Source organism: Phascolarctos cinereus, unplaced genomic scaffold (genome assembly GCF_003287225.1).
Source record: "Phascolarctos cinereus isolate Bilbo 61053 unplaced genomic scaffold, phaCin_HiC Scaffold_2;HRSCAF=192, whole genome shotgun sequence".
Taxonomy (NCBI): Eukaryota; Metazoa; Chordata; class Mammalia; order Diprotodontia; family Phascolarctidae; genus Phascolarctos; species Phascolarctos cinereus.
The window spans coordinates 224,718,324-224,736,760 of NW_027555625.1; the positions used below are offsets into that span (position 1 = coordinate 224,718,324).

The 18,437-nt window shown below is 41.0% G+C and overlaps 1 protein-coding gene across 3 annotated transcripts in view; it reads left to right on the forward strand.

Moving 5' to 3' along the window:
• SCARA3 (scavenger receptor class A member 3) overlaps positions 1 to 18,437 on the forward strand; it is a 62,522-nt gene that overhangs the window by 34,545 nt on the left and 9,540 nt on the right. For all 3 annotated transcript variants that reach the window (XM_020983984.2, XM_020983985.2, XM_020983987.2), the window contains one exon: positions 4,485 to 5,519. In XM_020983984.2, coding sequence (XP_020839643.1) covers positions 4,485 to 5,519 — 1,035 coding nt within the window. The remainder of the gene's footprint in view (positions 1 to 4,484; positions 5,520 to 18,437) is intronic.

Consider the following 18,437-nt stretch of genomic DNA (forward strand, 5'->3'; position numbering starts at 1 on the left):
TCTAAGACAAAGCAGTTATTCCCCCCCCAGGGTTGCCATCATTTTTCCTCCACATCAAGCTCTTCCTTATTGGCGAAAATCAGATTCAGAATAGAATTTCCTTTTGTAGGTTCCTCTTCCTTTTAAAAGATGAAATGATCACTAAAACAAGACGAAGAGTAATTGGTGGCTCTGCTTTTGACAGATACCCTCCAGTAGATGTCTGGAAAATTGAAGTCCCCCCTCCCTTGCATCACCGTCATATCATGCCTTTGTGCCATGCTTTTGATCTGTTTCTCAGGCTATGAATCTATTTCTCTTCTCTGTACAGGTGGTCTATGAGTCATAGTCTGATGGAATATTGTTTCTGTGTCTGTCTTTGGTAAAATTTCACCCAAATGTTGTCTTCATCCTGTCTCTCCTCTCTGGTTGCTAGATTTCCTCACATAAGTACATCTTTCTGATATACAGTTATTCCTTCCACATCATAACTTCTCCCACCATAGTTTCACTGTATCACAGATCACACAAGAAATTAAATGGGAACTTGGGGGGAGTTTTGTGGAAGCCGCAGACAACACGTAAAGGCCAGCAAGCGACCCAGAAAAGGTTTAGAAACTCAGAAATGCATAAAATATATGTAGAGTGTTGTAAAATATCAACACATTTATCTTTTAATAATAATTCAGACTTTCTTCTCTGGTATGAAGGGAGGGCCAAAAAAATTTTACATGGATTTTCGAGATGGAGGGGGTGCCGTTCCCCTAACCCTCATGATATGAGGGGAATAACTAACTGCACAATATTACTACTTACATCCCAACTTTTACCTATTCAGTTCCTTTCTATAAAGCAAGGGTTTTTAAGATGAGGTGCAAAGACTCTCAAGGGATCTGTGAATTTAGATGGAAGAAAAGAATTAAATCTCTACTTTCCTAATCTCTTTCTGAAATTTAACATTTCCTTCAGTTATGAACATTGGAGACAAGCATTATTCTGAGAAGGGGCCCATGGGCTTTACCAGACTGCCACGTTGGCCCATCCTTGCTATAAAGTATGTCCTTCCAGGGCCATTTTCCAGTCCTGGTTCTCATCTCACCATGTCTCGGGAAGACCTATGAAGTCATTTAATTTTTCTGGGTCTAAGGTTCCCCACCTACCAAATGAGGTTAATACCAGTCCTACCTGCCTCCAGGAGCTAATAAGAAAATCAGAGAAAACAATAACAAACATGAAAACATTTCAAAAAAATTTTAATATTATACACACATAAGATTTTATACTTGCTTCTTCACTGTGGTGAGGAACTGACCCTAAATTCTCAAAGGCTACTGAGTCTCTATTCAATCAGCAAATCAATAAGCAAACCTTCATTAAATATCTACTATGTGCCACCATTGTACCAGGCTCAGGGGATGTAAGCAGCAAAGTGAGACACTTCTTTTTTTTAAAATTTATTTATTTTTAGTTTTCAATATTCACTTCCACAAGTTTTTGAGTTCCAGATTTCTCCCCCATCCCCCCACCCCAAGATGGCATGCATTCTGAATACCCCTTCCCTTGGTCTGCCTTCTCTTCTATCTCTCCCCCCTCCCTTCTCTTATCCCCTTCCCCTTCTATTTTCCTGTACAGCAGGATAGACTTCTATACCCCATTTCCTGTATTTCTTATTTCCCAGTTGCATGTGAAAACATTTTTTTAAAAACATGTGTTTTTAAAACTTTGAGTTCCAAATTTTCTCCCTTCCTCCCTCCCCACCCACCCTCATTGAAAAGGCAAGCAACTCAATATAGGTTGTACATGTGCAGTTATGCAAAACACGTCCATAGTAGACATGTTGTGAAAAACTAACTCTATTTCCCTTAATCCTATCCTGCCCTCCCATTTATTCTATTCTTTCTTTTGACCCTGTCCCTCCTCAGAAGTATTTGCTTCTGATTACCCTCTTTCCCAATCTGCCCTCCTCTCTATCACCCCCTGCTCTCTTGTCCCCTTCTCCCCCTATTTTCCTGTAGGGTAAGACAGATTTCCATACCCAATTGAATGTGTATGTTATTCTCTCCTTAAGCCAAATCCTATGAGAATAAGATTCCCTCATTCCCTCTCACCTTCCCCTGTTTCCCCTCCACTGTGAGAGACTTTTCTGGGTTTTTTTTTTTTTGTGAGATAATTTACCCCATTCTACCTCTCCCTTTCTTCTCCGAGTATCATCCTCTCTCATCCCTTAATTTTATTCTCCAGATATGACCCCTTAATCTTCAACTCACCCTGTGCCCTCTATCTATCTATCTATACATACATACAATTTATTTCCTTCAACTACCCTAATACTGACAAAGTTCTCATGAGTTACAAATATCATCAAAGTGAGACCCTTCTTGCATTCGAGAAGCTAGCATTCTACTGGACTCTAGTAACAAGAGAGATAGAATATGTTCACAGATGATCCATCAACCAACTAATAAGAAGGGCAGCTAGGTGGCACAGTGGATAGAATGCTGGACCTAGAGTCAGAAGACTCATCTTTGTGAGTTCAAATCTGGCCTCAGATACTTACTAGCTGTGTGACCACGGGTAAGTCACTTAACTCTCTTTGCCTCAGTTTCTTCATCTGCAAAAAGAGGTGGAGGAGGAAATGGCAAACTACTCCAGTATCCTTGCCAAGAAAACCCGAAATGGGGTCACAAAGAGTCAGACACGACTGAAATGACTAAACAACAACAACTAATGAGTATTTATTGGGCATGTACTATGTGCCAGGCATTGTGCTAGGTTCTGGACATACGAAGACAAAAGGAAGCAGTTCTTGCCCCCAGGGAGTTTACACAAGAGTAGGGGTTCTTGACGGAAGGTCTGGGATCTTGCTTTTTAAAGTATTTGGTAACTGTATTTCAACACTATTGGCTTCCTTGGTAATCCAATGCATCTTATTTTAAACATTAAAAAGCATTATTCTGAGAAGGGGCCCATAGGCTTCACAAGACAGTTGCAGAGGTCCATGACTCCAAACTTTCTACGCTAGAGGGATACAACATGTACAAAGACAAGTAAATATAAAATAGCTTTTTCAGAGTACACAATAGTGGGGGTAGGGCGGGGAATCGGACAACTGGAGGGAAATCTAGAAAGCTTCCAAATAAGGTGTCCAGTCATCTGAGCATTAGCCTATTTCTCATCACCAGAAGGTTGGCCACAAAATTATTTTTTCTTTTCTTTTCTTTCTTTTTTTGGAGGATAGGGTTATAGCAACCATCTAGGATGCTATAAAGGAATGGTAATTTATGTCAAAGGAGAGAGTAATAACTTAGAAGAATCTGAAACCTTTTGAAGTATTAAATATTATTTGGGTAGGTAGGTAACTAGGTAAGTAGATAGATAGACACATGGGGCAGCTGGTGGCGCACTGGATAGAGCAGTGGCCCTGGAGTAGGGAAGACCTGAGTTCAAATCCAGCCTCAGACACATAACACTTACCAGCTGTGTGACTCCGGGCAAGTCACTCAACCCCAATTGCCTCAACAACAAAAGAATTTTAAAAAAAAAGATAGACATAGATATAGATTGTAGATATATGTCAGACAAAAGATAGAGAGGGAACATTTATTAAGCACTTGTTACAGCCCAGGTACTATGCTAAGCACTGGGAATAGAAATACAAGCAAATAAGATAATCCTTGCTTTTGTGGAGGCAATACTAATTTCTAATGGAGGAAGACAGCAGTAACAAAGCACTAGAGAGCTTAAGAGAAACACACAAGGGCAGTCTGGAGATGGCTAGGAGATAGCCCAGATGGGTCTGGGCCAAAGAGAAAACAAAATTCCACCTATAAGGACCCAGGGTTGCTCTTGGGTCAGTCATCATCATCATCATCATAGTTTTATAGTTCCGAAAATCTAGGGGGACAAAATCCTGTGGGCCTGTGTGGAATGGGTAGTAAAGGCTTACTTTTTCCAAACTCTAATTTATAAGAAAACACTCCAGGCAAATGAGAAGCTTTTCTAAGTGAGATTTTGCAGGAGGAATTATACAAAGAGGTTAGGGTGTCTGTCTCCTACTTTCTCACCTTTGTATTTCTCCTAGTTAATGCCTAGCATAGTTCAGTGCATAAATTGGCACTTAATAAATTATGAAAGAATTAATGATGCCAGCTGGCCAATGCTTTCATGCCTGTCAGTAGTGAGATTAGGCCCTTAAATTGCCACTGTATTTCCAGCCTGGGTGAGATGAGGAGACTCAAGCTTTTAAAAATTTAAATTAAAGGGGCAGCTAGGTAGCACAGTGAATAGAGCTCTGGCCTTGGAGTCAGGAGCACCTGAGTTCAAATCTGGCCTCTGACACTTGACGTTTACTAGCTGTGTGACCTTGGGCAAGTCACTTAATCCCAACTGCCTCACCAAAAAAAATCAAATTAAAAAAAATGTTAGTGATTGAATGGGAAAATAAACTCCTTTCTTTACAGAAGCTGTCCCTGTTCTATGACCAGCTTTCTCATTTTCTCCTATAGATCAGAAAGCCCTGGGCAATTGCTCCTTCTGCCATGACACGGGACAAGAGATCCACAAACTTCAGCAGGAGCTAGAGGAAATCCAGAAGATGCTTCTAGTCCAGGAGATTCAGTTGGATCAGACGTCCCAGACCCATCAGCAGCTCTTCTCGGCCAGCAACCAAATCACGGCTGTGGTAGACAGCTGCTCCTTCTCCATCCACCAGGTCAACCAGACTCTGGGGCAGTTCCTGGCCCAGGTGAGGGGCTGGCAGGCCGCCATGGCTGGACTGGACTTTTTGCTAAAGGGCCTGACACAGGACTGCTATGATGTCAGGGCAGCCGTACAGCAGATCAATTTCACAGTGGGGCAGACCTCAGACTGGGTCCACATGATCCAGCGCAAGACGGAAGAAGAGACCTTGACCCTGCAGAAAATGGTCAGTGAGTGGCAGAACTACACCCGGCTCTTTGGTGGCCTGCGGGCCACCTCAGCCAAAACTGGGGAACTAGTCAAGAGCGTACAGACCAGCCTCAGTACCGCCTCCCAGCGCATCAACCAAAATTCTGAGGGCATCCATGACTTGGTGTTGCAGGTGATGGGCCTGCAGCTGCAGCTGGACAATGTCTCATCCTTCCTGGATGACCACGAGGAGAATATGCATGACCTGCAGTACCATACGCGCTATGCCCAGAACCGGACTGTGGAACGTTTCGAGACCCTGGAAGGTCGTATGACTTCACACGAGATCGAGATAAACACCATTTTCACCAATATCAATGCCACAGACAACCACGTACATAGTATGCTCAAGTACCTGGACGATGTGCGGCTGTCCTGCACGCTGGGCTTCCACACCCATGCCGAGGAGCTCTACTACCTCAATAAGTCTGTCTCTGTCATGCTGAGCACCACGGACTTGCTGAGGGAGCACTTCAGCCTGCTCCGTGCCCGGCTGGACTTTGACATCCAGAACCTCTCAATGGTCATGGAGGAAATGAAGGCCGTGGATGTCCGGCATGGAGCCATCCTCCAGAACGTCACCATCCTAAGAGGTGAGGGCTCTTTGTGTGTAATTTATAGGTTTCTAAGGATGAATCACTTAGCCTGAATTGCATCTAGCTCAATTCAATTAATGATAATAATAATAATAATGTAATTACTGCATTAATGATTTATTATAAGTATTTATATATAGTATGTTAAGGTTTACAAAGCACTTTGGGAAGAAGCAAATAAGCACTTACTAAGCGCTTACTATATGCCAGGCACTGTGCTAAGAGCTTTACAAATATTATCTCAGTTTGTTCTCACAACAACCCTGGGAGGTAAATGCTTTATTATACATATTTTATAGATGAGGAAACTGAGATATACAGAAGATAAGTGGCTCACCCAGGGTCACACTGCTAGTAAATGTCTGTAGGAGGATTTGAACTCACAACTTCCTGACTCCAGATCCAGTGCTCTGTCCGCTATATCAAGCATCTGCCTCAATTCAATTCAGTTTAACTTAATTCAACTCAACAAGCAATTTTAAAGCAGTTACTATGGGCCCAGGACAGCTAGGTGGCACAGTGGATAGAGTGTCAGGCCTAGAGTCTGGAAGAATCATTGTCCTGAGTTCAAATCTGGCATCAGACCCTTACTACTGTATGGCCTGGGGCAAGTCACTTAACCCTGTTTGCCTCAGTTTCCTCATCTATAAAATGAGCTGGAGAAGGAAATAGCAAACCACTCTAGTATCTCTGCCAAGAAAACCCCAAATGGGGTCACCAAGAGTCAAACATGACTGAAAACAACTGAACAACACTACGTGCTCAAGACAGTATTGGGGGGGAAAAAGACAGTACTGGGGATACAAAGATAGTCCCTGCCCTCAAGAAGCTTATATTTTATTGGATTTCCTTTTTTTTAATCTGTAAAATGGGATTAACAATACTTGTATTACTAATGTCATAGGACAAGATTCTATTATCCTGATAAAGGGGAAAATAGCATCATAACAATTTAGAACTGGAAGGAAACTTAGAGGCAATTTAGTCCACTGTGATGACAGGAGAAGATGATTGGTTTAAAAAAAAAAAGCATGGGGGCAGCCAGGTGGCAAAGTGGATAGATCACAGGCCCTGGATTCAGGAGGACCTGAGTTCAAATCCAGCCTCAGACACATAACACTTACTAGCTGTGTGACCCTGGGCAAGTCACTTAATGCCATTGCCTAACCAAAAAAAAAAAAAGCTTTTTAAAAAAGTTTAAAGTCCTAGGCCTGTAGAAAGAGCTATTATTGCCTCTTTAAGTTTATAGTCTGAGACCAAATAGCAGAACAGAACTCAGGGTGGGCAGCACGGAGTTGATGTGGCCAAGAGTCAGCCTAGCTTGAATTATAACACTAGCTCTGTGTTAACATGCCTTGTGGCTCTGATTCTTTGCTTCCTTATCTGTTCAAATGAAGAGGTGGAGATGCTGCCCAGTTCAGCATGCAAAGTTCAGGGTGTTGGGTACTAAACTTAAACTGGAATTATGATTATATGAGTTTTAAGAATCTTAACTATTATACTCATTGATTTTAGTAAACACTGGTGACATTTTTGTTTTGCTTGACTTTGTTTTGTTTTTGATTTCTTTTTTAAATTTATTTAATATTTTATTTTCCCCCAACTACATGTAAAAACAATTTTTAACATTTGTTTTTAAAACTTTGAGTTCCAAATTCTCTCCCTTCCTCATTCCCTATCCCCCTGCTTGAGAAGGCAAGCAATTTGATGTAGGTTATACATGTGTAGTCAGGTAAAAGATATTTCCATACTAGTCATGTTGTAAAAGAAAACATAGACAAAAAAACAATCTCAAGAAAAATAAAGTTTAAAAAAGTATGCTTCAGCCTGTATTCAGACACCATCAGTTCTTTGCCTGGGGATGCATAGCATTTTTCATCATAAATTCTTCAGAGTTGTCTTAGATCATTGTGTTGCTGAGCATAGCTAAGTCATTCACAGCTGATCATCTTACAATATTGCTGTTACTTAGTACACAGTACATTTCGCTTTGCATCAGTTCATGCAAGTCTTTCCAGGTTTTTCTGAGAGCATCCTGCTCATCATTTCTTACAGTACAGCAGTATTCCATCACAGTCACGTAGTACAACTTGTTTAGCCATTCCCCAATTGATTGACATCCTCCCAATTTCCAACTCCCTGCCACCAGAAAAGAGCTTCTATAAATATTTCCATACATATAGGTCCTTTCCCATTTTTTTTAAATCTCTTTTTGGATATAGACCTAGTAGAGGCACTGCTAGGTCAAAGGGTATGCATGGTTTAATAGCCCTTTGGGCATAGTTCCAAATGGCTCTGAAGAATGATTGAGGGGCAGCTAGGGGGCACAGCGGCTACAGCACTGGCCCTGAAGTCAGGAGGACCTGAGTTCAAATGCGGCCTCAAACTAAACACTTGACACTCACTAGCTGTGTGACCCTGGGCAGGTCACTTAACCCCAATTGCCTAAAAAAAAAATGATTCAGTGAGTTCACAACTCCATCAACATTGCATAAATGTCTCATTTTTCCCACATGCCCTCCAACATTTGTCATTCTCCTTTTCTGTTCTATTAGTCAATCTAATAGATATGAGGTAGTACTTCAAAATTGTTTCGATTTGCCTTCCTCCAATCAATAGCTATTTAGAGCACCTTCTCATATGGCTATAGATAGCTTTGATTACTTCACTTAAAAACTGTTTATATCTCTTGATCATTTATCAATTGGGGAATGGCTCCTATTTTTATAAATTTGACTCAGTTCTCTATATATTTGAGAAATAAGGCCTTTATCAGACAACCTTGCTTCAACATTTTTTCACAGTTATGATTGCTAAATGTATTTCCCTCCATCCTATTCCCCTATTTATTCTCTCTCCTTTCACCCTGTCCCTACTCAAAAGTGTTTTGCTTCTGACGACCACCTTCCCCAATTTGCCATCTACTCCATAACCTCCCCCACCTCTTTTCTTACCCTTCCCTTCCTACTTTCCTATAGGGTAAAATAGATTTCTATACCCAATTGAGTGTGTATGTGATTCCCTCTTTGAGCCAATTCTTCTGAGAGTAAGGTTCACTCACTCCCCCCCACCTTCCCCATCTTCCTCTCCACTATAAAAGCTTTTTCTTGTCTCTTTTATGTGAGATAATTTACCCCATTCTACTCCTCCCTTTCCCTTTCTCCCAGTACAATCCTCTTTCTCACCCTTTAATTTCATTTTTTATATATCGTCCCTTCATATTCAACTCACATCTATGCCCTCTGTCTATATATACTTCTAATTGCCCTAATAATGAGAAAGTTTTTGTGAGTCACAAGTATCATCATCCCATGTAGAAATATAAACAGTTTAACCTTGTTGAGTCTCTTATGATTTCCCTTTCCTGTTTACTTTTTATGGTTCTGTTGAGTCTTATATTTGAAAGTCAAATTTTCTATTCAGCTCTGCTCTTTTCATCAAGAATGCTTGAAAGTCCTCTATGTCACTGAATGTCTATTTTTTCCCCTGAAGGATCATACTCAGTTTTGCTAGATAGGTGATTCTTGGTTGTAATCCTAACTCCTTCACCCTCCAGAATATCATATTCCAAGCCCTCTGATCCTCTAATGTAGAAGCTGCTAAATCTTGTGTTATCCTGACTGTGGCTACACAATACTTGAATTGTTTCTTTCTGGCTTCTTGCAATATTCTCTCTTTGACCTGGGAGTTCTGTAATTTGGTTATAATATTACCGGGAGTTTTCATTTTGGGATTTCTTTCAGTAGGTTGATTTTACCCTTTGCTTCTAAAATATCAGGGCAGTTTTCCTTGATAATTTCTTGAAAGATTATGTGTAGGCTTTTTTTTTTTATCATGGCTTTCAGGTAATCCAACAATTTTAAGATTATCTCTCTTGGATCTATTTTCCAGGTCAGTTGTTTTTCCAATGAGGTATTTCATGATGTCTTCTATTTTTTCTTTCTTTTGGTTTTGTTTTATTGTTTCTTGATTTCTCATAAAGTCATCAGCTTCCATTTGCTCAATTCTAATTTTTAAGGAATTATTTTCATCAGTGAACTTTTGTACCTCCTTTTCCATTTAGCCAATTCTACTTTTTAAGGAGTTTTTTGTGTCTCTTCTTCCATTTGGCCAGTTCTGCTTTTCAAGGCATTCTTCTCCTCATTGGCTTTTTGTACCTCTTTTGCCATCTGGCCTAGTCTGTTTTTTAAGGTATTATTTTTTTCAGTATTTTTGTTTGTTTGTTTCCTTTACCAAGCTGCTGACTCTTCTTTCATGATTTTCTTGCATCACTCTCATTTCTCTTCTCAATTTTTCTTCTGCCTCTCTTACTTGATTTTCAAAATCCTTTTTGAGCTCTTCCATGGCCTGAGACAAATGTTGGAGCTTTGACTTTGTTATCTTCTTCTGAGTGTGTGTTTTGATCTTCTTTGTCACCATAGTAACTTTCTATGGTCAGAATTTTTTCTGTTCTTTGCTCATTTTTCCTGTCAATTTCTTGACTTTTAGCTCTTTGTTAAAGAGGGGCTCTGTTTCCATGGTGGAGGGCTCACTGTCCCAGGTTTCAGGGGTTTTGTGCAGCTATTTTCAGAGATACTTCTAGGGACCTGTGAGTTTTCAGTTCTTCCAAGGTGGTATGACCTAAGGAGAGGTCTACACTACTCTACAGGCTTGTGCTCTGGTCTGTGGGTGATCACAAGCACTCTTTCCTGCCCTGAAATTGTGACAAGGGTGATACTATGACACTGTGGCCTCAAGCTCTGTTGGGCTAGTGCTCCTCCCCACCCTGGGACTGCTACCCAGATCTGAGTGTGGGCAAAGCAATAGAGTCCTGTCCCTAATGCCAGCAAAGAGACTCCTATAATTTCTTTCTCATCAGTTGTTCAACCCCTTTACTATCTGTGGGTTAAGCACTCCAGAAGCAGCCAATGCTGCTGCTGATGCAGTGGCTCCCAAGGCCTGCCCTGGTTTGCTGGGGGCTGGTCTGTGCTCCACTCTCACCCAGGTACTCCTTACTTATTCCAATTGTTCGTGTTGTGGGATGGAAAGAATGTCCCTTTGGTTGCTTCTGCTTTTCCTTCTTACTTGGATCTGGGCCCCTCCTAAGCTTAAAGCTAAAGGTTAAAGCTGGAAGGAAATTTGGGGAGCATCGAGCCCAGGGGTGGGGAACCTGTTGCCTTGAAGTCTGCAGATTCCCCACCTCTGATTTCTAGCCCAACTTTAAAAATTGAGAAATAAGTGGGAGCTCCAAACAAGTGAGTTGTATTAACAGTGAGCTCATGGTAGAACTGGAACGAGACCCCAGGTTTCCAGATTCCTAGTCCTTTATTCTTTCTAGTGTACCACTCTGTCCTCTTACCCACTAAGGTTACACAATGTGCCCTCCTTACAATGCTCACCAGCATCATCCCACCCTTCTCTACTGGTATCCTTGGATCCACAGATATAAAAGCACAGGGTCACCTGTTGTATTTACACCAGTCTCCTCCCTCTGTTTCCAGAATGAAATTCTTTGGGTTTCTTTTTTAATTTATTTATTTTAAACTTAAATATACAATAAGAAAAGAAAAGGAAACATTATCAAATTAAATATTAAAACTTAAATACAAAATAAGAAAAGAAAAAAAGACATTGCCATGTGCACTGCAGAACTTGAGAGGATTCAAGATATACAGCAATAAATTTCCATGTCAAGAAAGCTTATATAATTAATATCACTCATTGTGTTCAGAGCCGGCCATCTTTTCTTTGCTTCCTTGTAAGTTTTCTTTTGTTTTCTGCTGTGCACTTTTTACTTTCTTCTTTTTTCCCTCTTCCTCCCCTGCTCTCCCCAGGATGAAAATCTTTGGCAGATGATTTACCTCTTCTTCTCTTTACAAAAAATCTGCCTTGAGTGTTTCTTTCCCTGTCTTCCTGCTGAGGAAGGCATTATCTTAACTTGTTCTTAAATTAGCAAGTGGGGCTGCTCCCAGGATACTCCCATCCAGGCCCAGTGTCCCCTAATGTCAAAATCTCTTATTTCAAGACTTCAAGGATTTATGATACCCAAGCTGTGGTTGTTCCTAACACTAGCACTGATGGTCACCATTTTATGTCTAAGTAAATGGTCTTCTCAAGTTGTGGCTGAGAAATTCCTTGGCCTGGTGCTAACTTAGCCATGTTGGTCCTCACCCAATAGACATACCCATCACCAGGCCTGAACTTAAAGTCATAAAATACAAACTCCTTTCTTTAGGATTTAAAGCCCTTCACAATCAGGTTACAACCTATCTTTTCAGTCTTATTATGCACAATTCCCCTTCACAGACTCTGTCTCAGCCAGACTTTTCTATTTGCTATTTCTTGCTCACAACATTCTGTCTCTGAATCAATTGATCAATAAATATTCAGTAAATGCCTGCTACCTTCACAATCAGGTTACAACCTATCTTTTCAGTCTTATTATGCACAATTCCCCTTCACAGACTCTGTCTCAGCCAGACTTTTCTATTTGCTATTTCTTGCTCACAACATTCTGTCTCTGAATCAATTGATCAATAAATATTCAGTAAATGCCTGCTATGTGTCAGGCACTGTGCTAGTACAAATACAAAGAATGAAACTCACAAGGCACTTCTATTATAAAGTGGGAAACAAGTACATACAAAAATATATGTGTGTACCACACATACACAAAGTAGTTATTATAAGGTGGTTTGGGAGGGTGGGCACTAGCAGGTGGGGGAATCAAAAAGCTGAATGCAGAAGATACCGTTTGAGTTGCACCTTACAGGAACAGAGGCACCCAAGGAGGTGAAGGAAAGGACAGAATACATTCCAAGCATGGGTGACAACCAGGGAAAAGCCTGGAAGATGGAAGATAAAAGACCAGTTTGGTCAGATAACAGACCGTGGGAGGGGAAGCAATGTTAGATCAGGTCAGGCCAAATCAGGAAGAGCTTTAAAAGAAGAGTTTAGATTTTACCCAAGAGCAATGGAAACCTCCTGGAGTTGATTGAGTAGGGAAGTCAGATGGTCACATCTGCATTTAAGGAAAATTACTTTAGCTACTTTGTATAAGATGGACCAGCATGGTGAGAGATTTGAGGCAGGGATACCAATTAAGAGGCTGTTGCAATAGTCTGGATAGGAAAAGATGAGGGTTTGAACTAAGGTGGTGGCTGTGTGAATAGAGAGAAAGGGTTGGATTTGAGAAACGTTGTGGAGGTCCAAATGAAAAGATTTGGTAAGTAATTGCATAATTGGGGTCAGAGAGAATGAGGAGCTGAGGATAGTGCTAAGGTTACACAATTGGAAGACTGGAAGGATGATGATGCTTTTGATAGAAATACAGAGTGTTTAGAAGAGGATAGGATTTGGGGATAAAGTTAATGGGATCAATTTGGGATCTATTAAGTTAAAGATGTTTGCTGTACATCCAATTGGTAAATGTGTTGTAGGTCTGAAGCTTGAGGGAGAGTGGACCTAGATGGGGTGTGTGTGTGTGTGTGAGAGAGAGAGAGAGAGAGAGAGAGAGAGAGAGAGAGAGAGAGACAGAGAGAGACAGAGACAGAGACAGAGAGAGAGACAGAGAGAGAGAGACAGAGAGAGACAGAGAGACAGAGAGAGAGGAGAGAGAGAGAGAGAGAGAGAGAAGAGAGAGAGAAGAGAGAGAGAGAGAGAGAGAGAGAGAATAGAGATAAAGCCATGGGAACCAATGAGATTATTGAGAGAAAAATGTAGAGGGGAAAAAAGAGGAGGGATAGGAACCTGCAGAGTCAGGGAGCGTGGTATGGATGATGAGCCATCAAAAAAGACTGAGAAGGAGCAATCAGACAAATAGAAACAGAACCAGGAAAGAAGGGTCACACAATGAGTAAGTGTTGGAGGCCATGCAACCAGTGTGACACCTCCTATGGAGCTAGATATATGCTCTGGCTGGGATGATATAGCAACTCCCGACTGGGCCCTGTGACCAAGGAAGTTGTGTTGATGCCAGAGTTCATGCCCAGAACCAAAGGAGGTGCCACAGTCTAGAAAATTAGGGATTCTCCAGATCACTCTTTTTATATACCATTGAGGAGACTGAGGCCCAAAGAGATTAAATGACAAGCTCAAAGCCACACACTCTACTTGACTCTAAGTCTAGCAGTCTACTTTCTTCACCACCTCGCTGCCTCTAGAGGTCACCTGGACCCTTAGTGCCAAACTCAGACAGAAATGGGAGCCACTAATCCACACATAAGGATCCCTAGAGGCTGTGTATTGACTTACTTTTAAAAATGTAATATTCTCTGTGTTTTATTGTATTTTTATTTATTTTGTTGAGTATTTCCCAATTACATTTTAATCTGCTTTGGGCCACAATGTGGGTTGCATATTTGACACTTCTAATCTAGACCAACTCCTCATTTTACAGGTGGGGAAACTGAGTCACATAGCGGTTAAGTGATTTGCCCTGGTAGCAGTCTATTCATATTCTGGCTCTTTAATGTTTTTTTTTTAACTATTCCACAACAAAAATGAAAAACTCTGAGTCTATATAAATATAAGGCACCAAGAAGGCAGAGGACAGAGTAAAACCAGACTGAGGTAAATAAAAAGCCTGCCCTTTAAAATCCTGTTGTTGCTGCTTTTAATCTTACATCCTAGGTTCATAGAAAAAATAAAGAAAACTCCCCCAAAAGTCCTGTTGGCTTTTATGCAACTAGAACTTTCAGATTGTGGTAGAGTGACTTACATATGTGCATAAATCCTTGAAAATGCAACTTCAGTGTTTGTATTAGGGCAGGAAAGCAGAGGTCCAAGTAAATATGAATACTGCCCTTCTTTGGCAAAAACTGCAACTCTGTAGTTGAAAAATATGGGTGAACTTTAAATACAATCCACATAAAATATTCTTACTGTAAAGAGGCTAACTGAAAAACCCCAAAAGGAGTGGGATACAAGGCCTCCTTCCTTTCCTCCATGTCAGCTGGTAGTTTCTCTTGAAAGTACAAAAAATCCACTGCATTCCCTTGTCAAGAAAGGGACTGACAGCATTCCTAAAGTCATACTGTGACTTAGAGCTGGAAATGACCTTAGACATCAAGACTACCCCCCTCATTTTACAGATGAAGAAACTGAGGCCCAGAGAGATGTAGTGATTTGTCCGGTGTCATGATGATGGTAAGAGGCAGAGGAAGGATTTGAACTCCAAATCTAGTCAAAATATTCCCATTGAACCAAAGCTCTTGGAATTCCTTGCCCTGGAGCTTCCACCTGAAACCTGATTATCAACCAGTGGGTATAGAAAAAACAAATCAGCTCCTGCCTTCAAAGAGATTATACTCTATCAGGGGAAGCAACATGTTCACATATAAATAAATACAAAATATACACAAAATAAACAAAAATCAATTTGAAAGGGGAGGCACTAGTAGCTGGAAGGATCAGGAAAGGCTTTATGCATGAGATGGCGTTGAAGGAGGCTAGGAATTCCAACAGGCATAGGTGAGAAGATGGCATAGAGGCCTATGCCAAGGCACAGAGATGAGAAATCCAGTGTCATGTGTGAGGAAGAGCAAGAAGGCCAGTTTGGATGGACCATAAAGTTCTTTCAGGACAGTAATATGACTTGGCCAAGGTCTCTGCTAGTCACTGGCAAAGGCAGAAGTAAGTAGATCTACTGGCTCCACTATCTTTCCACTATTCCACACCATCCAAGAGGCACCGCCTCGATGTTCATTTCCTGCGTGTGCCGCTGGTGTTTCCTGGCCTCGTAATCTCTGCCCAGCAGCCTGGAGGGCTTGGGGCTCAGCGTAGCCCCTGCCTAACCTCCCCCCCAGTTTCAGCCATAGAGACCACCCACTTTTCCCAGACTTGAAGTCATTTGTGGACTGAATTTAATGGGCATGAATTACTTAATTACAACTTCTGACTTCCTGACTCTTCCTTAGTAATTAAGGGGCCTGCTAGGACTCATGTGTTTTCTGTTCACTCCTTTCCCTGCCTCCTGCCCTTGACAATTCTTGATGGCACCCTTTGCTTCTGGGCTCTGACTTCCCTTGTGCCCTGTTGATACCCCCATGCAATCCTCCTTCTCCCCTTTTTCCCAGAACTGGTGAGCTAATGTTAGCCTTAACCCCTCCCTACCCTTCCTGACCTGATGCCTGTTCCCTATCATTTGGAAACAACTGGGGTTTCTGTGGTAAGAAAGGCTCCAAGAGGGGTTTCAAGCTATGGTGAATGATCAACTTCTAGTCACATTCCTAACCCCTCTTTCTACCAGCTTAATTATAGTTGGGAACTTCCTCCCTGAGGCCCAGCTAGTCACAAACTGCTGGAAATGCTGACTTATACCCAGGGCTTCCTGCTACAATGTCCTAGAATGCTATGCTTCGTGGCTGGCATGCGGAGCCCCAGAGAATGGCATATCCTGAGCCGATATTAAAATCAACCCCATTAAAGAAAGACAGAGAACGAGCTCCTTTTTCCTTCCAGGTAGTATCAAGGCCATCAGTACAATATCCAAGATAGACAGAGTACTGCCATTGGGGGTGGGGGGGTTCTGAGGAGGGGAGGAACAAGGAAAAAATGACACCAACAGCAGCTGTAAGACTTAGGTAGAGTCTCTGAGCTCACTCTTCTACTCCTTTCCCCCAGCACTGTGGCCTTGGATCCTCAGAGTTCAGGGGGTTTAGGGGTACCCTGTCAATGGGCAACCTCTAAGGTCTCTTCTCACTCTTGGGCTCAAAAACCTTCAGTGATGCTGCCTTGATTACAAGATTCAATGAGAATTCTTCAAACTAGTATACACATTGACACGTTCTAACACCTATCAACCAATCCACAAGCATTTATTAAGCACTTACTAGGTACCGTGTGCCTACACAGCCCTCAATGGCAACAGCTGTCACACAAGATGAGTGTGTTTACTTGCAGTAAGATGGGTAGGCATGAAAAGACCGCTGATTCAGTACCATAGCCAAAGAGCCTCACTGCTGCTGCAAAGAGAAAATCCTTTCAAAAGACTGTGTACAAGTAAATAAACAGGGTTATCGAGAGCAGAAAGGAGGCCACCTGGAAAAATAAGAGTTACTTCATAGCATCAAAGTTGCAGACTTTTAGAGCTGGGAGAGGGCCTCCAGTCCCAAAGCCAATTTCTAAAAGTCCAAAACTGTTTCAAATACACATAAAAACAGAATGCCAGGAGAACTGACTCCACTTCACAAATACTTTCAGAGATTTAAAACAAACTTTCGGCTGTTTATAACAAAGGTGCTAAAGTTTCACAGATAAACTGAGCAGTTGCTTTTTGGCCCCAAGAAGTCCTTATGACAATATAAGGGGACCATGATTACACAATTAAATGTTGATAAGATTTGCCTTGTAAGTTCCTGGGCCAATGAAGATCTCCTCTCTACCTAATAATAGCTCCCATTTGCATAATGCTTTAAGCTTTGAAAAGCACTGTTATCTATATTAATTCATTTGGTCCCCTCACAAAAATCTTGTGAGGTAAGTGCTATTATTATCCCCATTTTATGGATGTGGAAACTGAGATTGAGAGAAGCTGTGGGGCTTGCCCAGAATCACACAGCTAGTAAAGATTTAGAACCTGTTGAGGTTGAGGGTTGGGCTGCTTCTACATTGTTGCACACCCCTCTCCTCCCTGTGTGTTTGGTACAGTGTTACAGTTGGGAATCAGTGACTTCCACAACAGACATTTTACAAACTATTGTTATTATCATCATTATTTATTATTATTATTATTATTCAAACGAACATTTATTAAGCTCCTCCTGGGTGCAGAGCATTACCCTAGTCATTGGGAAGGATATTTCACATAAAGGTAGGGTGTGTGATGAAAAACATTCTGATTTTGGAGTCAGAAGACCTGGCTTCTAATCTTAGTTCTGTTACTTTCTACAAATGAGATGCAGTAAGTGAAAGTACTTTGAAAACCGCCAAGCACACAGACAGGCACACCCTGAGTTAGGCTGCACCAGCCACTTGGCTTTGCAAAAACATTGTTAATGCATCGTAACCAAAGCCTATTGTAAAGTCATCAAGTGCTGGTGTAACATCATTTGGCCAATGAAATCAATTAGGACATTTATAATATCGTGCCTTTTGCAACTAACTGTCCTGGATAATATTTTGGCTTAACATCATGTTTTTCTAAAATTGATTAATGTTAAGTGGGATAGGTCTATAAAAATATAAGCTATGAAAACATAAAACAAAAACATTTTTGTTTAAAATAAATGGGATCTTTTTATTCTCTTCTTCAGTAGAGGACTTTGATACCTACTGGGAAAGTAGACAAGAGAAAGAGTATTGTAAAAAATGAATCTGAAAACAAAAATCTGAAAGACTTGAGAACTCTGATCAATTAAGTGATCAACTAGGATTCCAGAGATCAATGATGGAGAACATTAACCACCTCCTGAGAGAGAGATAATGGATGAATATGCAGGAGACATACATTTTCTTTCTATCACTTCACCTCTGTCTACCTCAGTTTTCTCATCTGTAAAAAGGGAATGATAATAACAATACGTACCTCCCAGGGTTGTTGTGAGGATCAAATGAGATATTTGTAAAGTGCTTTGCAAACCTTAAAGTCTTATATAAATGCTAGCTATTACTATTTTCCTTTTTCAACAGTTGGAGGAAGATAGGAGGTAGAAAAATCAAATGCTTGATCATTGAAACAAAGATACAGACAGATAAATGGATGGATAGATAGATTGATAGATTTATATTTTTTTAAAAGTATGAGTATGGCACTATACAATGAATAAAAAGGTCAAAGGATGTGAATAATTTAAAGGGGGAAAAATTATTAGTTATCCTTTAAAACAATGTTCAAACTCACTAATAATTCAAGAGATGAAAATTAAAGAAAGAAAACTGCCCTATCAGGTCAAGGCCCCAGAATGGGAATCAGGCCATGTTAAGCCCAGGGACCTG